The sequence below is a fragment of the Pristiophorus japonicus genome, chromosome 15, assembly GCF_044704955.1.
Source record: "Pristiophorus japonicus isolate sPriJap1 chromosome 15, sPriJap1.hap1, whole genome shotgun sequence".
Taxonomy (NCBI): domain Eukaryota; kingdom Metazoa; phylum Chordata; class Chondrichthyes; family Pristiophoridae; genus Pristiophorus; species Pristiophorus japonicus.
In genome coordinates this window covers 150820971-150837697 of record NC_091991.1, presented here as the reverse complement: position 1 = coordinate 150837697, position 16727 = coordinate 150820971, and the positions used below count along the sequence as shown (strand labels likewise).

General features: G+C 45.3%; 1 protein-coding gene across 2 annotated transcripts in view; it reads right to left on the bottom strand.

Annotated features, from left to right (window-relative positions):
* The window catches only part of b9d1 (B9 protein domain 1), a 36697-nt gene that overhangs the window by 6704 nt on the left and 13266 nt on the right, over nucleotides 1-16727 (bottom strand). The window contains exons 5-7 of one of the 2 annotated variants that reach the window (XR_011596830.1): nucleotides 16426-16488; nucleotides 12661-12896; nucleotides 4707-4772 (exon numbers count right to left, since the gene is read on the bottom strand). Coding sequence is in view for 1 of the 2 variants with exons in the window: in XM_070901104.1 (XP_070757205.1) it covers nucleotides 16426-16488 (63 nt within the window). In the remaining variant the exon portion in view is untranslated. Of the gene's footprint in view, nucleotides 1-4706; nucleotides 4773-12660; nucleotides 12897-16425; nucleotides 16489-16727 lie in introns of those variants that run through there. The other variant, XM_070901104.1, reaches the window with a different exon arrangement.

The window sequence follows — 16727 nt, the reverse complement described above, 5'->3', positions numbered from 1 at the left end:
TTAATGTTCCTGGATGTCATTGAATTATTTTTTAAACAGCATTTTTTGAAAAATATAAACATTTAAGGGACCACAAGTAACAAACTCATTTTAAAGGTTTTTGAAAGCTAAAATGATTGTTAAAATTTAATTTTTAATATTTATTTTCACCCGTATGATGGTAAAGGAAGGCCTTACACCTGCTTTTACCAGGCATAAGAGTTTCTGAGCATTCGGTGAGCAAGAGTTGGGCAATTAGCCCAAGTCTCTGCCGGCAGATGTCCGTTTCCCAGGGATGCGGAGGATGTCAAGATTGACAGATCGTAAGTTCCAGGATTTCGCGCATGTGCAGCCCATGCGTAAACCCGGAATATGCACAGCACTTATGGCCGCAAACGCACTGTATACGCACTGCGTACCCGGTCATAGGCCCCAGAAAATCCAGACCATGATTTACATTTCTAAACTGAGGCAGTAACCATATTGCATCAACCTCAGCCCTTTAATGAGTTACTGTAACATGTTGTAGACTCTGTTATCCTATTATACCAACACACTTTAGTTCCCCTAATTTGCAACTCAATCTAAAATTAAATTAACTACCCTGATACTCGGTCTGCATTCCTTGCCTTTGTTACTGAGGTAAGCAAGTTTCACTGATCAGCAACCCAGATACTAATTTACAACATATTAATGGCTCAAATGCACATAAGCACTGGGCCACCCTAACAGATAATCCTTTAATCACTTCTCCAATTTGCACACACCTCTATTCCTTTTACTCCCATTGTTTACTTTAGTTTCCTCCTTACACCTTGGTTTCACCTGTTATGCATTAATTATTTTTTTTCTCATCCTTCCTGTAGACGAGTCTTTTCAATTTCGTGGATTGCGTTCCTTCATTAGTTCTTTTCAATTCAACGTCACACCCATACTAATTTTGAGTTTATATGGCAAGTAATACAATACATAGAGAATACATGAGGAGGACATTTAAAATCCCACCTGACAACTCAGGTTATGACTAAGTTGAGACAGAGTTATGATCAGCAGAGTGAATGAAATACCAGTTGTATCTATGACCCAGAGGATGCCTGCTCAGGGCTGCTCCCACATTCAACAGACAAACCAAGAGAAACACTGCAGAGGTCCAGAAAGATGCACATTACAGTCCCATGACGTACATAGGAGTCTGATTGCAATTAAAGACTCAACTGGATGCAATGCATGCCCCAGCCAGTTTCAGCTGGCTATTCAGCAAAAAGCTCAGAGGTAAGTTGTAATTCATTTTTGTGGTCCTGGGTGCAGCAAGAGTGTTCATTCCAGGCTCCAAAACCCCACCTGGGCCGTTGCCAGGATGCACTACCTCACACCACTGGACATATACCTACTACTGAGCCCAGAGGCTAGCCGGGTGGCCAGATATTGCGGAGGGACCTCAGAGCCATAGAGCTGCTCCCCGGGGGGGGGGGGGGGGGGCACGCTCTTTTCCGCCTGCAGCCCCATGTTGATGAGTCTCGGCCCTCAAAGTGAAACGGGCCTCCTGCCAAAACTATCGGGCGACTGGTCAGTACACTCTGCAATCTCCAAAAAAGCACAGAAAGGGAAAATATGCCCCTACGTGTTTCTCAACTTTATCACTTTCGTGATACAAAAAACATATTGGAGAGATCATGTGTAGTACAATAAAGCACTGAGATACTGTCATAAATCACATAGCAAGCTGATGACTCAGCTATGAAGTCAGGAAATTTGGAAAGAGCACTTGCCCACTGGGTGGAGCATTAAAAAAATACATAAATAGGACACGACATTGGGAATGTTATGTACATCTTAGTACAGTTGATAAGAGTTTACTGGTATCCCGCTGCTATGATCTTTTTTCCATTCATTCTCAGAATGTGGGTGTCGCTGGCAAGGCCGGCATTTATTGCCTATCCCTAGTTGACCTGAGGTGGTGGTGGGCCTTCTTGAATCACTGCAGTCCATGTGTTGATTCTTGTTATTCTTTGGGAAAAGGTTCAAGGCAGGAGGATGATTAGGCTTAAAGAGAGGAGATATGAGGCCCAAATTTGGCCCACCCGTTTTTTCGGCGCACTCACGTGAGATGCGCTGACTTCCTAGGATAAAAACAGCGCCAAAAAGTTGTCCCCGCATTCTGGCCGCTCTGTGGCCTCTCCCATGGCTTGGCAATTCAATTAGGGGGCAGAGCTAGGGTCCTGCGCTCAAAAGAGTGCCGGCAGTTCAACGCTTGCGCACTGGAGGTTTCGCGCAAGCTCCTCTGCAGCGTGGGACCTGATGTCCCGTCCCTATCCCAGGCAAAGTAGCCTCACGATGCACGGCGGGCTACTGCACGTCATGGAGAATCCTGCACCCATCCCCGACCGAGTGGCTTTCCGCTCACTTCCCGGGCCGAGGTAGGACTTCAGTTTTATTTTTTTATTTATTGATGGTTGTGCTTTGTTTAGTGAGGAGAGTTTTGATGGGGGAGGGGGAGATAACTGTTTTTATTTGGATATTTTGAAAAAATTATGTAAATATGTTTTGTCTCGACTTTTATTTTTGTAGTTTAAGCTTCCATGAATGCTTCTGTTGTATAGTAAATTAACTTTGCGAAGTTTGTCATATGTCCTGTATAGCTGTTTGATCCTATTCACATTCTTTAAGTACCTATCTGCGCTAATTTCCTAACTCTCCGCAGGCCACAAACGTTGGCCTAAGTTAGTTTGGAGCAACTATTAGCTGTACAAAGTGGCTTAAATGGCCAAAATGGGCGTAGGTGGCTGGTAACGCCCCTTTTGAAAAAAAAATCTAAACTAAAAAAATCCTAACTAACTCACTTACACTGGCGCAAACTGAATGTGCAGAATGGGATATTTAAGATACTCCAGAAAAATCAAGTTGCTCAAAAAAAATCGGAGCCATGCCTGGGCAAATTTGGGCCCAAAGTCTGTAAATAATCCTAAAGTTATTGATGATTATCTAATAATAGTTTCTGTTACAAACACATGGAAGATGATGCCAGTAAATTGATTAAATAGATAGGGCAATGTAAGGTTAGAAAAAAGATTGGTAAAGCATTTTGAGAAGTAATCAGGAATAAAAAACCCACGGGCAAAGTGGTCCAACCGTGGCTAACAAGAGAAGTTAAAGATAGTATTAGATTTAGGACATAAGGAATAGGAGCAAGAGTAGGCCATTTGGCCCCTCGAGCCTGCTCTACCATTCAATAAGATTATGGCTGATCTGATCATGGACTCAGCTCCACTTCCCCGCCCGCTCCCCATAACCCTTTACTTCCTTATTGCTCAGAAATCTGTCTACGTCTTAAATATATTCAATGACCAAGCCTCCGCAGCTCTCTGGGGCAGAGAATTCCATAGATTTACAACCCTCAGAGAAAAAAATTCTCCTCATCTCTGTTTAAAATGGACGGTCCCTTATTCTGAGACTATGGGCTCAAATTTCCCCAGGAGTTGCCCCGCGTTTTTTGGAACAAGTAGCTTTTTTTGGAGTAACTTAAAAATTGAATATTTCCCCATTTAACTTGCTCCTGTGTATGTCAGTTAATTACGTTTTTTTTTTAAGTTTAGTTTTTTTTCTCCAAAAGGGGGCATGACCAGCCACTTACTGTCTTGGCCATAGAAGAAATTTGGCCAGCTAAAAGTTATTCCAAACTAACTTAGGCTAGTGTATGTGGCCACTTTTGTAGGCACAGAAAAATCTTACCTACATTTAAGAAATCAGCATAGGTAGGCAGAGATGGGATATGGGGGGGGGGGGGGGGGGGGGGCATTTAGAGGATTCTAAAGCACTAAACACCTTCACAGCATCAAAACAACTTCAGCACAACTTCTTAAAAAATAAATGAAAGATAAGTCAGCTACTGAAAATGGAGCAGTCCTGCCTTGCCGACTGCAGAACGCACAGGCTAGCCCTTCGGCCAGGGCTAGGGCCGGCAGGCACGCGTGACTGTAGGGGTGAGGGATGTTTTTTATTTTACAGTTGTTCCTAAATGTTGTGTGGTGATAATGGAACATGATTGATTCAGTTGTAATGCAAAAAATCTTTTATTGGAAAGTTTACAATACACTTCCACAACATCTACAGCAAAGAAAGGCTGCACCCATCTCTCACCCACATATCGGGGAATGTGCACTTCCTCATAGGGGCAGTGATGGTGGTGGGAGGCTGGGGACCCGGCTTGGGTCTCAACAGAGGCTGGTGTGGGGATTGCAGTGGGAGTGGCATTTGACTGTCAGGCCTGTGTGCCCTCATTGCAGCAGCTAGCTCCCTCTGACATGCCCACCTTCAGTTCCCGTCTCAGTGCTGATATTTCTCCGGACAGTATCGCAACCTCATCACGGACCCCACTGACAGTGGCCACGAGTGATCGGGTAAGGCCATTGGTCTCCTCACCCAATGACATAACCTGATATAGGCTGATGAAGGCTGCATCTCCTTCTCCTCACTGTGGGTCTGCCTAGCGGCACCCTTCCAGTGCGAGACACAGGCTGGGATAGTGGGGTACTGGGTGTTCCAACCTGCATTCCACCACTGTCACTGGGACCCGCAACCTCGGAAGGCGTGAAACCAAGGAATGTCATGGCAGAGCTCATGGAGGTGTCTGGCAAAGTGATGCCCTGTACCATGGATTGATCCATATCACGATCAACATTCTCCCGTGAACACAGATCCATGGACCCCTCCTCCCCCCCCCCCCACCCCCCCGCCTTGGTCTGGAGTGGACGCATCTGGATCTTCTTGTTGATCTTCAGGATTATCATCTTGTTCTGCAAAATGCAACAGATCAGTCAAATGGTTAGCAGGAAAGAAGGGGGCAGGATGGCTAGAATGAGTGTAAGAATAAAAGTGTTTATTAATGATTAAAATTAGATTCTGTTTATGTATAAATGTTAAAAGCGTCGATTATACGAAAAGACCTTTTTGTGTCGAAACAAAATGAAAGCCCCCACAGATGCCACACAGCGTTTGTCCTTTGTCTTAATTGGAAAGACATTTTAGCATAATCTAATCAAGAGGTGGGTGGGCTAGTCCAAACAGCCACATATGTGAGGAGAACCAATAAGGAAGTGCCCTGAGGAATAATGAACTTTAGGAGTATAAAGGACCCTGCAGCAACTTTTCTCTCTCTCTCGGACACACGGCACGAGACATCCTGAAGACCAGCTAAAACAGCAAGTTGTGTGTCAAAGCAGCCAGCCAAAGGGAAGTAATTGCTTGTTATTATAACCTCATTGTAGCTCTGTTTTATAAGATAACTGATCATTGTTGATAATGTGCATGTGTGTGTCTTTTTAATAAACTGTGCCAATTGTTTTGAAAGAATCATCTGTCAAATGTAAGCCCAGAGAGATTTAGAAATCTTACAAAATTGGTGGAGAATGCGGGCAACTGGAAATCTCGGGAGTTGCGATTCTAACCTATGTTGGGATTATAATTGAAACAATTAAACGGCTTGGGAGTTGCGTCTTAGGGGAACAGTTGTCTTGATAGTTGTAACTGTTTAAGTGGGGTGGGTTGGAACTGTTTAAGTGAAGACCCACCAGTAGTTATATTCAAAAAACACAGGATGAAGGGATCGGTCATGGACAGAAAGCCAACAATAAAAAGTAATGTTGAGCTAGTTTATCAGGAGAGGTTGTCCAAAAGCTCCCGATACAGAAGAGTTAAGGGCACAGGCACAGCACAATGGTAGACCTGCGTCATTTGGGGAGATGGTGAAAATTATCCTGGAGAGGGTAGATAGGGGAGAGCTGAGATCAAAACGGGCAAATAGTCTCGTGGCGTTTAGCGCTTTTTATTTTGCTAGGAGAGATGAGGAATTAATGAGGCAAGACGCCAAAGTGATACAAGATTTGAAAGAATTGCAAGTAAGAGAGATTCAGTTAAAAGAAAGAGATTGAAGGTATAAAACAACAAATGGAAGAAGGCCTCCAACTTGTGAAGCAGTTAAAAGAGGGAGAAATACAGCATTTAAGACAAGAAATTGGCCACTTAAACCACAGTATTAAGCAATTAGAAAGAGGGGCCGAACAGGCAGCTTCACTGCTACAGCAACAAAGCCTTAAATGCCACCGCAGCCATTGTTGAAGCAAATGAAAACGAATTAGAGTTTAAAAAAATATAAATTGGAAAACTTGAGACTCCAGCAAGAGATAGAAGATGCGAGGGGTGCATTAAGAGAAGTCATTAAGAAGCCACATAGGGAGGCAGATCACTCCCAGTGCCAACTAGAAATAGCGAGGCTAAAAAGTAAGTTAGGGAAGCACCAGGCCCTGGTTATCCGCAGTAACACGGGGAGCCATAAAAGAGACAGCAGAAGGGGAAAAGGGGGAAACAGATTGGGAAGAGGAAGGAAGTCAGTATAATCCCCAGGAGAGTGGTGTAGAATGGGATACCTTGGAGACACGAGCCAATCGTAGCCGTAGTAACTGCTTCTTCACGACGTAATGCGGACGGCAACATCACCAATAACTATACCGACTCACGGCCCATATCTGGTGCTGACGCCACGGCGTGTAGCCACGAGTTGGGGCCCATTAATGATGGGGACGACCCACTGGAAGTTAATAGGAGGTGGGCAAATTTCAGGAGGGGTCACCCAGAGTTGGAAGAGAGAGACTTAACACGAGTCCTCTTCTTAGTGTGTTCCATTTCCCGAAAAGATAATCTGCCAGAAGCAGTCCTCCAGGCTGCCGCAGCAGCCGATGTACTCATGACCGAGATCCTAAACCATTTAGAGATCCGAAACTTGAACTTAGTGGCTCTGCTTAATCAGACTAAGCAGCGCCCAGAAGAGACCCCTAGAGCTTTCAGTAATCGCCTGTACAATATCTACCAACGTATATAGAACCAGTCACCCGCAAATAGGAAAGAATCAGGAACAATTTAAATCGATGTTCCTGACCCAACTCCACCCTTTAGTTAAAACCACCCTGGGAATAGCCATGAGGCCCACCAATCAGTGGACCGATCTAGAGACCAATGCTTAAATAGCCTGGGAGATGGTAAAAGACCAATTAAAGGGAAAACATAGAAAATAGGCGCAGGCCATTCGGCCCTTCGAGCCTGCACCACCATTCAATATGATCATGGCTGATCATGCAACTTCAGTACCCCACTCATGCCTTCTCTCCATACCCCCTGATCCCTTTAGCCGTAAGGGCCACATCTAACTCCCTTTTGAATATATCCAACGAACTGGACGCAACAACTTTTTGTGGAAGAGAATTCCATAGGTTCACAATTCTCTGGGTGAAAAAGTTTCTCCTCATCTCGGTCCTAGATGGCTTACGCCTCATCCTTAGACTGTGACCCCTGGTTCTGGACTTTCCCAACATCGGGAACATTTTTCCTGCATCTAACCTGTCCAATCCCATCAGAATTTTATATGTTTCTATGAGATCCCCTAAATTCCAGTGAATATAAGCCTAGTCGATCCAATCTTTCTTCATATGTCAGTCCTGCCATCCCGGGAATCAGTCTGGTGAACCTTCGCTGCACTCCCTCAATAGCAAGAATGTCCTTCCTCAGATTAGAAGACCAAAACTGTACACAATATTCAAGGTGTGGTCTCACCAAGGCCCTGTACAACTGCAGTAAGACCTCCCTGCTCCTATACTCAAATCCTCTCGCTATGAAGGCCAATATGACATTTGCTTTCTTTACTGCCTGTTGTATCTGTATGTCTATCTTCAATGACTGATGTACCATGACACCCAGGTCTCGTTGCACCTCCCCTTTTACTAATCTGTCACCATTCAGATAATAATCTACCTTCCTGTTTTTGCCACCAACGTGGATAACCTCACATTTATCCACATTATATTGCATCTGCTTTGCATTTACCCACTCACCTAACCTGTCAAAGTCACCCTGCAGTCTCTTAGCATCCTCCTCACAGCTCACACTGCCACCCAGTCACCACCCACTGCAAATAAACCAGTGTCAATGGTGGAGGGATCTTGAAACTACCCCTTTATAAGGGACAGTGCTTTAATTGTAAGGTAGGCCACCTAGCAAAAGACTGCAGCAAACCCAGACCAGCACCGAACCATGATGCAACGCATAGATACCTCCCAAGGGATGAATCCAAGCCCTCTGGGACAGATCAAAGATTGGATAAATTGATAATCCTTATACAAACCCAAATTGCCACAATTATTTACCGGTGCACGTAATCGACAATGCACACTCATTAGAGAGACCCATTCCAGGATTGACCCTATGATAGGGTTCGGCCCCCAAAGATTGGTCGGAAGTGGGGTTCCGACGTGATGGTAGCGGGAGACCAGTAGTTCTTGTTGTCTTAAAAGGGGCTGGCAGCAGTTTATGCTCATCGATACTGGCTCAGCCGTTACCATCATCCACACCCCATACCTTGGACGCCATGCAGCGGCGGGCAAGGGTAGTATGACCCTTAAAGGGTTTAATGGTGATACAACCACCGCGTATACAGGGAAGGCCACTGAACTTCAGTTGGGAGACCTCACCTGTAAGGTCCCAGCACCTATGCTGATGACCACCCCCGACGGAAGGGGAATTTTAGGGACTGATGTGTGGGTCAGTATGGCACGGTGATAGATTATAATCAGGACTGTATTTGGATGGGATTGGGAGATAAGGCAGGAGTGATAAAAATTTCAGATGTTCACTCGGTTTTTGCTATTAAAAAGCCATCTGAGTATGACACTCCAGGGAGCAAAAATTAAGCTGTGGCGAAATTAATTTGGGAACACCTAGCGGTGTTTGCCACACGCAAGCATGACTGTGGAAAAATGGCAGGCGAGGAATCTATTGAGGGACCCACCCCACTCATTCACTAAACAGTACCTCATCCCAAGGGAGAGTCACCCTTACAGTCGAAACACCATAAAATCCCCTAGTCGAGCAGGGAGTTCTTAGGACAGGCACTTTCATGACCAATTCACCCGCATGGCCGGTTAAAAAGCCTGATAGCAGCTGGCGACTGACTATTGATTACAGAAAGTTAATTTCTGTAACACCAGCTTGCTCACCAGTAGTAAGAGAAATTCCTACCATATTATCTCAAATTCCTGCTAGTTCCAAGTACTTCTCAACCCTCAACATCGCCAATAGATTCTGGAGTATCCCTGTTAAAGGGGAAGACCAGTACAAATTTGCATTCACATTTGAGGACCAGAGCTACAGCTGGACATGCTTGCCTCAGGGGTTCCACAATGCCCCCACAATATTCCACAAAAGAATGGCTGCAATTTTAAAAGACTTTTCCTGCCCTACCTGCTTGCTGCAGTACGTAGACGACCTACCGCTGGCAACCGACAGCATGGAGGAGAATGTCCCTTTTGCACAAACTTTTGACATTGTTGGCTCAGGCGGGACTAAAGGTGAATCCCCGTAAGGCTCAATTAGTAAAAGAACGGGTCACCTTTCTAGGAGTGTCCATTTCTCCAAAGGGATCGTCCCCCGACTCTCACAAGGTGGAGATAATACAGCGACTGCCATTACCCATTTCGAAAACAGCCCTACGATCATTCTTGGGCTTGGTGGGGTACCAAAGGAACTTTATCCCAGGCTTTGCAGAGTGTGCAAAGCCCCTGTATGATTTAATAAAACTGCAGGGTGATGACATACACCCGGCATGGACTGATACCCACACCCAGTCTGTGGCTAAATTAAAAACTGCAGTGATACAGGCCGCATGTCTGATCCCTCCTGACCCCATGCAGCCCTTCCATTTGGAGGTCGGGGCCACAGAGCAAAGCCTCACTGCAGTTCTGTGCCAAATGCGAGCTGATCGACGACAGCCTATTGCATACTCGTCTCGAATTTTGCAGGGGGCACAAAAGATGTAAAATGCATGCGAGCGCCACCTACTGGCCGGTATGTCACTTTACTTTTATTGCTGGATTACAGGCTACAATCCTGCACAGCGGACACACACCTCTGAAACTACTGATGAAACCTGGAGATTCGCTAGTTTCCTCGCAGCGCCTCAGCAAATGGATATTGGAATTTATGGGAAGAGACATTGATGCCATTTCCAAACCCACCACCTTGCTGCCACAATTTCTGATCTATGAGGGGGACCCGCATGAATGTCCGTTACCCCTGATTAACTTTGAGACCCACCCTGTGCAGAAAGAGCCCATACAGGGTGCCCCAGATGTCTACATCGATGGATCCTCATATCACATTGAAGGATCCCCTCACACCGGATATGCTGTGGTATTGCCAAAAAGAACCATCCAGCGAAGATACAACAGTCTTCACAAAATGCAGAAATCGCCACATTTCTAACTGCTGTAAAGGAAATCTCAGATAGACCCGTGAATATTTGGTCCAATAGTGCCTATGCTATAAACACCATGCTCTCCTTGCCCCGATACCACAAAAATGACTATTGTACGATAGACGGTAAGGCCCTGGTCAGGCCTGCTCTAGTCATACCTTAAACAGTAATCCCAGCCCTGCTTCATAGGAAAGGTAGCAGCCCGTAGAAAAGGGGGTCCACATAGTGAGGGAAATTCCAGAGCAGACAAGGATGCTGCGATTGATGGGGAGATAGGGTAGTTAGCAAGGTCTCCCCAACAGATCACCTAGATGTAAAATCCCTGCAGCAGCAATACTGGTCATATACTGTTGTAAGCGCCTGGCACAAGGAAGGCAGACCCCTTCCTAAACCAACAGCCTGGGCTCCCAATACTATACTAACCACTAGCCCTGACTCAGATGAGCAGTTGCTGATGTTCAAAAGAAAGCCAATCGCCTGCCCGGTGGTGTGTGTTCCACCAGAGGTGGGTCAGGAACTGATTTCCCTCCTTCACTCCCACCCCACACTAATCAGCCCTGGTAACCTTCTACAAGGTAGCATCCATAGTGGCCTTCCATGCGGGAAACAATCAACCAATACGTGGCACGATCCCTACCGTGCCTGCAACGCAACCGAGCCTTGCTTCAAAGTGCACCCCCACCTCAAGGGTCATGGATTCACCTCCAGATAGACTTCATTGGGCCACTTCCACAGGCGCAAGGCAATTTTCAGCATGCCCTAGTGGTGGTGGATCAATTCACTAAATGGATCAAAGCATTCCCCTGCCACTCCAACACTGCAATCACAGCAGCCAAAACACTATTGAATCATGTGTTTTGTAGGTGGGCAGCGATCAAGGTTCACACTTTACTGGTAAAATTTTTACCCACCTGCAGGAAATGTTGTGGATAAAACACAAACTACATATTGCTCACCACCCCCAGTTGTCCGGAGGGGTCGAAAGGGGGAACAGGACCCTCAAGTTAATGTTAAAAAAATTGTGCGCAGACCACCCCACACAATGGGCTAACATGCTGCCAATGTGCTTAATGGCAATGAGGTCCACACCTCACAGAACAACAGGGGCCTCCCCATATCAGGCCATGACGGGGAGGCTCATGAGAACACCAGGCCAGCTAACACTAACAGGGATGAGTCCCCTGACAATGAAAACATGTAATTCCAAGTGGCTGGAACAAGTGGTAGATCACACCGATCAGATCAATCAATTTGTGGCCACCAAATTGGGGAAGTCAAAAAGACAAATTAGAAAGTACTTTGACAAGAAAGTACGTCCCTTTGAATACGAGGTGGGAGACTCAGTAATGATTCCAAATTATGGGAAAAAGAAGCTGCCTTTCAGCCCGGGTAGTGGGGACCGCATAAGATTATAGACCGATTGAACCCCGTGGTTTATTTGATTCAGTTACCGGGGAAGAAGGGTGTTAAGTACACGAAGTGGTTTCACATTAATCAGTTAAAAACTGCCAAAGAGTAAATACTGCACTGATCTTGTTTCTCACAGACTATGTTACGGATCCTCACGATTGTCAGGACGACACTGGCCAAGACCAAAACCAAGGGAAGATGGAGAAGCGGGAGCTGCAGCATGACTCACAAACATCATCAATCATCACTGCTTGGAGAAGCAACGGTGCACTGAAGATACGGGAAGGGGAGAGACTCCCCTGGAGATGTGATTGGACTATAATAAATCCCCATGTGGCCTACACCTTGAGGTGGGGACCAAGTCAGGCCATCCACTTTTCTTTCTCTCCCTCTCAATATGAGGGGTCAATAAGGATATTTCCCTCAAGGCGGGGTGTTTGTAAGAATAAAAGTGTTTATTAATGATTAAAATTGATTCTGTGTATATATAAATGTTAAAAGTGTAGATTATACGGAAAGACCTTTTTGTGTCGAAACAAAATGAAAGCCCCCACTGATGGTACATGGTTTTTGTCCTTTGTCTTAATTGGAAAGTCCTTTTAGCATAATCTAATCAAGAGGTGGGTGGGCTAGTCCAAACAGCCACATATGTGAGGAGCGCCAATAAGGAAGTGCCCTGAGGAACAATGAACTTTAGGAGTATAAAGGACCCTGCAACAACTTTTCTTTCTCTCTCTTGGACACACAGTACGAGACATCCCTGAAGACCAGCTAAAACAGCAAGTTGTGTGTCAAACCAGCCAGCCAAAGGGAAGTAATTGCTTGTTATTATAATCTCATTGTAGCTCTGTTATAAGATAACTGATCACTGTTGATAATGTGCATGTGTGTATGTTTTTAATAAACTGTGCCAATTGTTTTGAAAGAATCGTCTCACTGTCAAATGTAAGCCCAGAGAGATTTAGAAATCTTACATGAGTAGTCTCACGCGTAGCAGGCCAGTCAGCAGATTGATCTGAAGGGCGATGATGCATTTTCATCATTGACCCTCACCCTCGTGTGTGGGCCCAGCTTGTGCAGAGCTGATTCTTTTTCTACAGGTTCGACTCAGCAAGGCAGCGACCCTCTGTTCCAGTGGTGATAATTGGTGCAGATTTGGCAGCCCTCCTCCTGTTCTAGTTCTCTCTCTTTTGTTGTTGGCCAGTTTCTTCTGCAAAGATGAAAATATAATGTTTGCCACATGGTGAGCTTCTGATGGATGGGACATATACAGATGATCACAGTAACAATTGCAATTCCATTTAAAACTCAAGATAATACTTACACTCACTACTTGACCAACGTCCTGCCATTTCCTTTTACACTGGCTTCTAGTTCTTGCGGTATTCCCCCCTGCGGAGAATTCTTCTGCAACTAGGTTGCAGCGTCTCCTCATTTCTTTGGGTGGAATTTTTGTGGGACCACTCTTACTGATATCCAGCTCCTGCCATCTGTCCTCAATGACAGTGACTAATTTCTCCACTTCCTCATGCAAGAAGTTCTTCGTTCTTGTTGCATGCTCTTGAGTCATTGGTATATCGGATTCACACTCAGGTAATGTTGAAAAAACACAGTTCACACCTTGCATGCACCTATACAGCACTCCTTCTCACTCCCTCAGCCACCCAATTATTAACATCTTACCTTCCAATATGGCCCACTGCCAATGCTGCTGATGCACTGAGGACACTCTCCCTTTAAATGGCCAATTGCCAAGGTTCCTGGCCCATTGCGCATGCGCTTCAGTGCGCATGCACGCACAAATGGACTTGCATCCCCCTTCCGGCCCTCGAAGACATGCTGGGCCCAAGCCCCGCCCCCCTGCCAGCTACACTGAGCAAGCGCGACCCAAGCTCCGCCCCCCACAGGTTTCGCAGCACCACGCCACAGGACCACAGGGATCCAGGAGCGGCCAAATTATCCCGGTAAGTTTTCGGCGCATTTTCTCCACCACGAAGTCGGCGCACCACGTCTAACTATACCACTCTAAGCGACTGGGGAAATTTGGGCACTGGTTTTAGTTTCACCTATGAGTGGAAATATCCTCTTGCATCCACCACCTTGTTGAGCCCCTTCATTATCTTATAAGTTTCAATAAGATCATCTCTTATTCTTCTGAACTCCAATGTGTATAAGTCCAACCTATTCTCATAAGTCAACTCCCTCATCTCTGGAATCAACCTAGTGAACCTTCTCTGAACAGCCTCCAATGCAAGTATATCCTTCCTTAAATACGGAGACCAAAACTGTACGCAGTACTCCAGGTGTAGCCTTACCAATACCCTGTACAGTTGTAGCAGGATTTCTCTGCTTTTATACTCTATCCCCCTTGCAATAAAGGCCAACATTCCATTTGCCTTCCTAATTACTTGCTGTACCTGCATACTAACTTTTTGTGTTTCATGCAGAAGGACCCCAGTTCCCTCTGTACTGCAGCACTTTGCAATTTTTCTCTAATTAAATTATAATTTGCTTTTCTATTATTTCTGCCAAAGTGGATAACCTCACATTTTCTCACATTATACTCCATCTGCCAAATTTTTGCCCATTCACTTCGCCTGTCTATATCCCTTTGCAGATGTTTTGTGTCCTCCTCACAATTTGCTTTCCCACCCATCTTTGTATCATCAGCAAACTTGACTACATTATACTCGGTCCCTTCATCTAAGTAATTAATATAGGATGTGGCAGATGGAATATAATGTGGAGAATTGTGAAGTTATCCACTTTGGTAGGAAAAATAGAAAATAATATTTTTTAAATGGTGAGAGACTGGGAAATGTTGGTAGTCAGTGGGACCTGGGTGTCCTTGTCGAATTGCAGAACGTTAACATGCAGGTACAGCAAGCAATTCGGAAAGCAAATGGTATCTTACCCTCTATTACAAAGGGATTAGAGTATAAAATGAAAGGGGACCAAAATTGCTCCCCTGCCCGAAACGGGGCGCGTGCACCTCGTTTCTATGGTTTTTACCAGCGTGGTGGTTGATGTGGCCTCGAGCGAAATTCTGATCTTTGTTTTTTTCAGGCGGACCGGAAGTTGCTCATAATGGGGGCGTAAGTTGGGGCAGTGAGTACATCAGAGCACCAGAGGGACGAAGTTGTGGGGGGGGGGAAGGGGGGAGTGTAGTGACCGCCACAATGCGTCATCATAGTATCATGTCACCACAGCTCTCCCCTTCACTTAAAGAGGAGAGCCTCCGTGATGTTTTAACTGGTCCACTGGGCCACCAGGAAGTGTTTCGGCCGGGCCAAAAGCCTGGCACGCAAGAGGGGGTGCCAAGCTGTCTGTGGCGGCCTGACCGAACCCGAGGGCATAACTATCGGGCTGACATGGCAGTCATTCGACAAAAAAAATGGCGGCAGCGGCAGTAGATCCTCCCCTTTAAGGGGAGCCGCACTGCCATTGTCTCACCACCCCACCGCGAAAGGGCTTGTTTTGGCACCGCCCTGTGAGCCAAAGATTTTCACGGCGGAATTTTGCATCGGTTGGGGGGGGGGGGGTACATCGGCTGTGTGCACTGTGATGACGCATTTAAAGCAGAGCAGTGGGGGGGGTCACCACCAGGATACCGCAGGAGCGGAATTTTGATAATGGCGGCCATTACACGAAAAGTCAGCAGCCATTGCACTCCGCAGCGTGGCCGCCATTTTTCTGTGTTAAGAGGCCTGAAGAAGTCTTACTACAATTAAAAAGGACCTTGGTGAGACCACATCTGGAGTACTGTGTACAGTTTTGGTCTCCTTGCCAAAGGAAGAATATATTTGCCTTAGAGTATGCAACGTAGGTTTACACCATTCACACCCTATCTAGACTAATCTTTTTCTAACTTCTGCCATTACCATCTCAAGTCAGCCCATCATCCCTTTGCTCTCTAATGTCTCCTGTCTTCTACCCTATCACAGACCATCCCTTTTGTTCTTTCCTTCCCTCTCCCTTTCAGTGCTCCTTAAGATTCTGTTCATTTCAAACATTCGCCAGTTCTGACAATGGGTCATTGACCTGAAACATTAACTCGGTTTCTCTTTCCACAGATGCTGTCTGACCCACTGAGATTTCTAGCATTTTCTGTTTTCATTTCAGATTCCAGCATCCGCAGTATTTTGCTAGTGTAGGTTTACTAGACTGATTCCAGTGATGAGGGGATTGTCCAATGAGGAGGGATTAAGTAGACAAGGGCTATGTTCTCTAGAGTTTAGACAATTGAGAGATGACCTCAATGAAACACTTAAAAATTCTTAAGGATGTGACAGGGTAGATGTTGGGAGGTTGTTTCCCCAGCTGGGGAGTCTAGAATTAGGGGTCACAGTTTCAGAATAAGAGGGCAGCCATTTAGGACTGAGAGGAGGAGACATTTTTTCACTCAGAGCATGGTGAATCTTTGGAATTCGCTACCCCAGAGAATTGTGAATGCTCAGTCATTGAGTATATTCAAGACAGGGATCGATACATTTTTGGATACTAAGGGAATCAAGGGATATGGGGAGAGTGCGGGAAGTTGAAGTTGTGATAGAAGATCAGCCATGATCTTATTCAATGGTGGAGCAGGCTTGAAGGACTAAATGGCCTACCCGTGTTCCTAATTCTTAGATTCATATATTTTTACGTTTCACATTTTATAGTTCTGCAAGTTTTCTGAATACCCATCATTAGTTTAATGTTTTATTCAAAATAACTTGACTATCCAAAAGTGTAATTACCTTGTAACTTTTTGCAGTCTAGATGAAGACTCTGGGACAAACATTGGAATGGTTCGCCTATGCCTGCAAAAAAAGCAAGTTTCTGAAGTAAACGGCTGATGCACCTATAAATATTTCATTTAAAAAAATTATAAAAAATGTAACATCTGTATCATTCCATGAATATCAACTAAATAACAAATTGTAACGGTCCTTTGCATGAGATTAAAGGAGATTTAATGCCTAGTTCTGATAGTGAGCAGTAGAAACCATACAGCAATACTGCTGCTTATATTCACATTGTCACAATTAATTATAGGCAC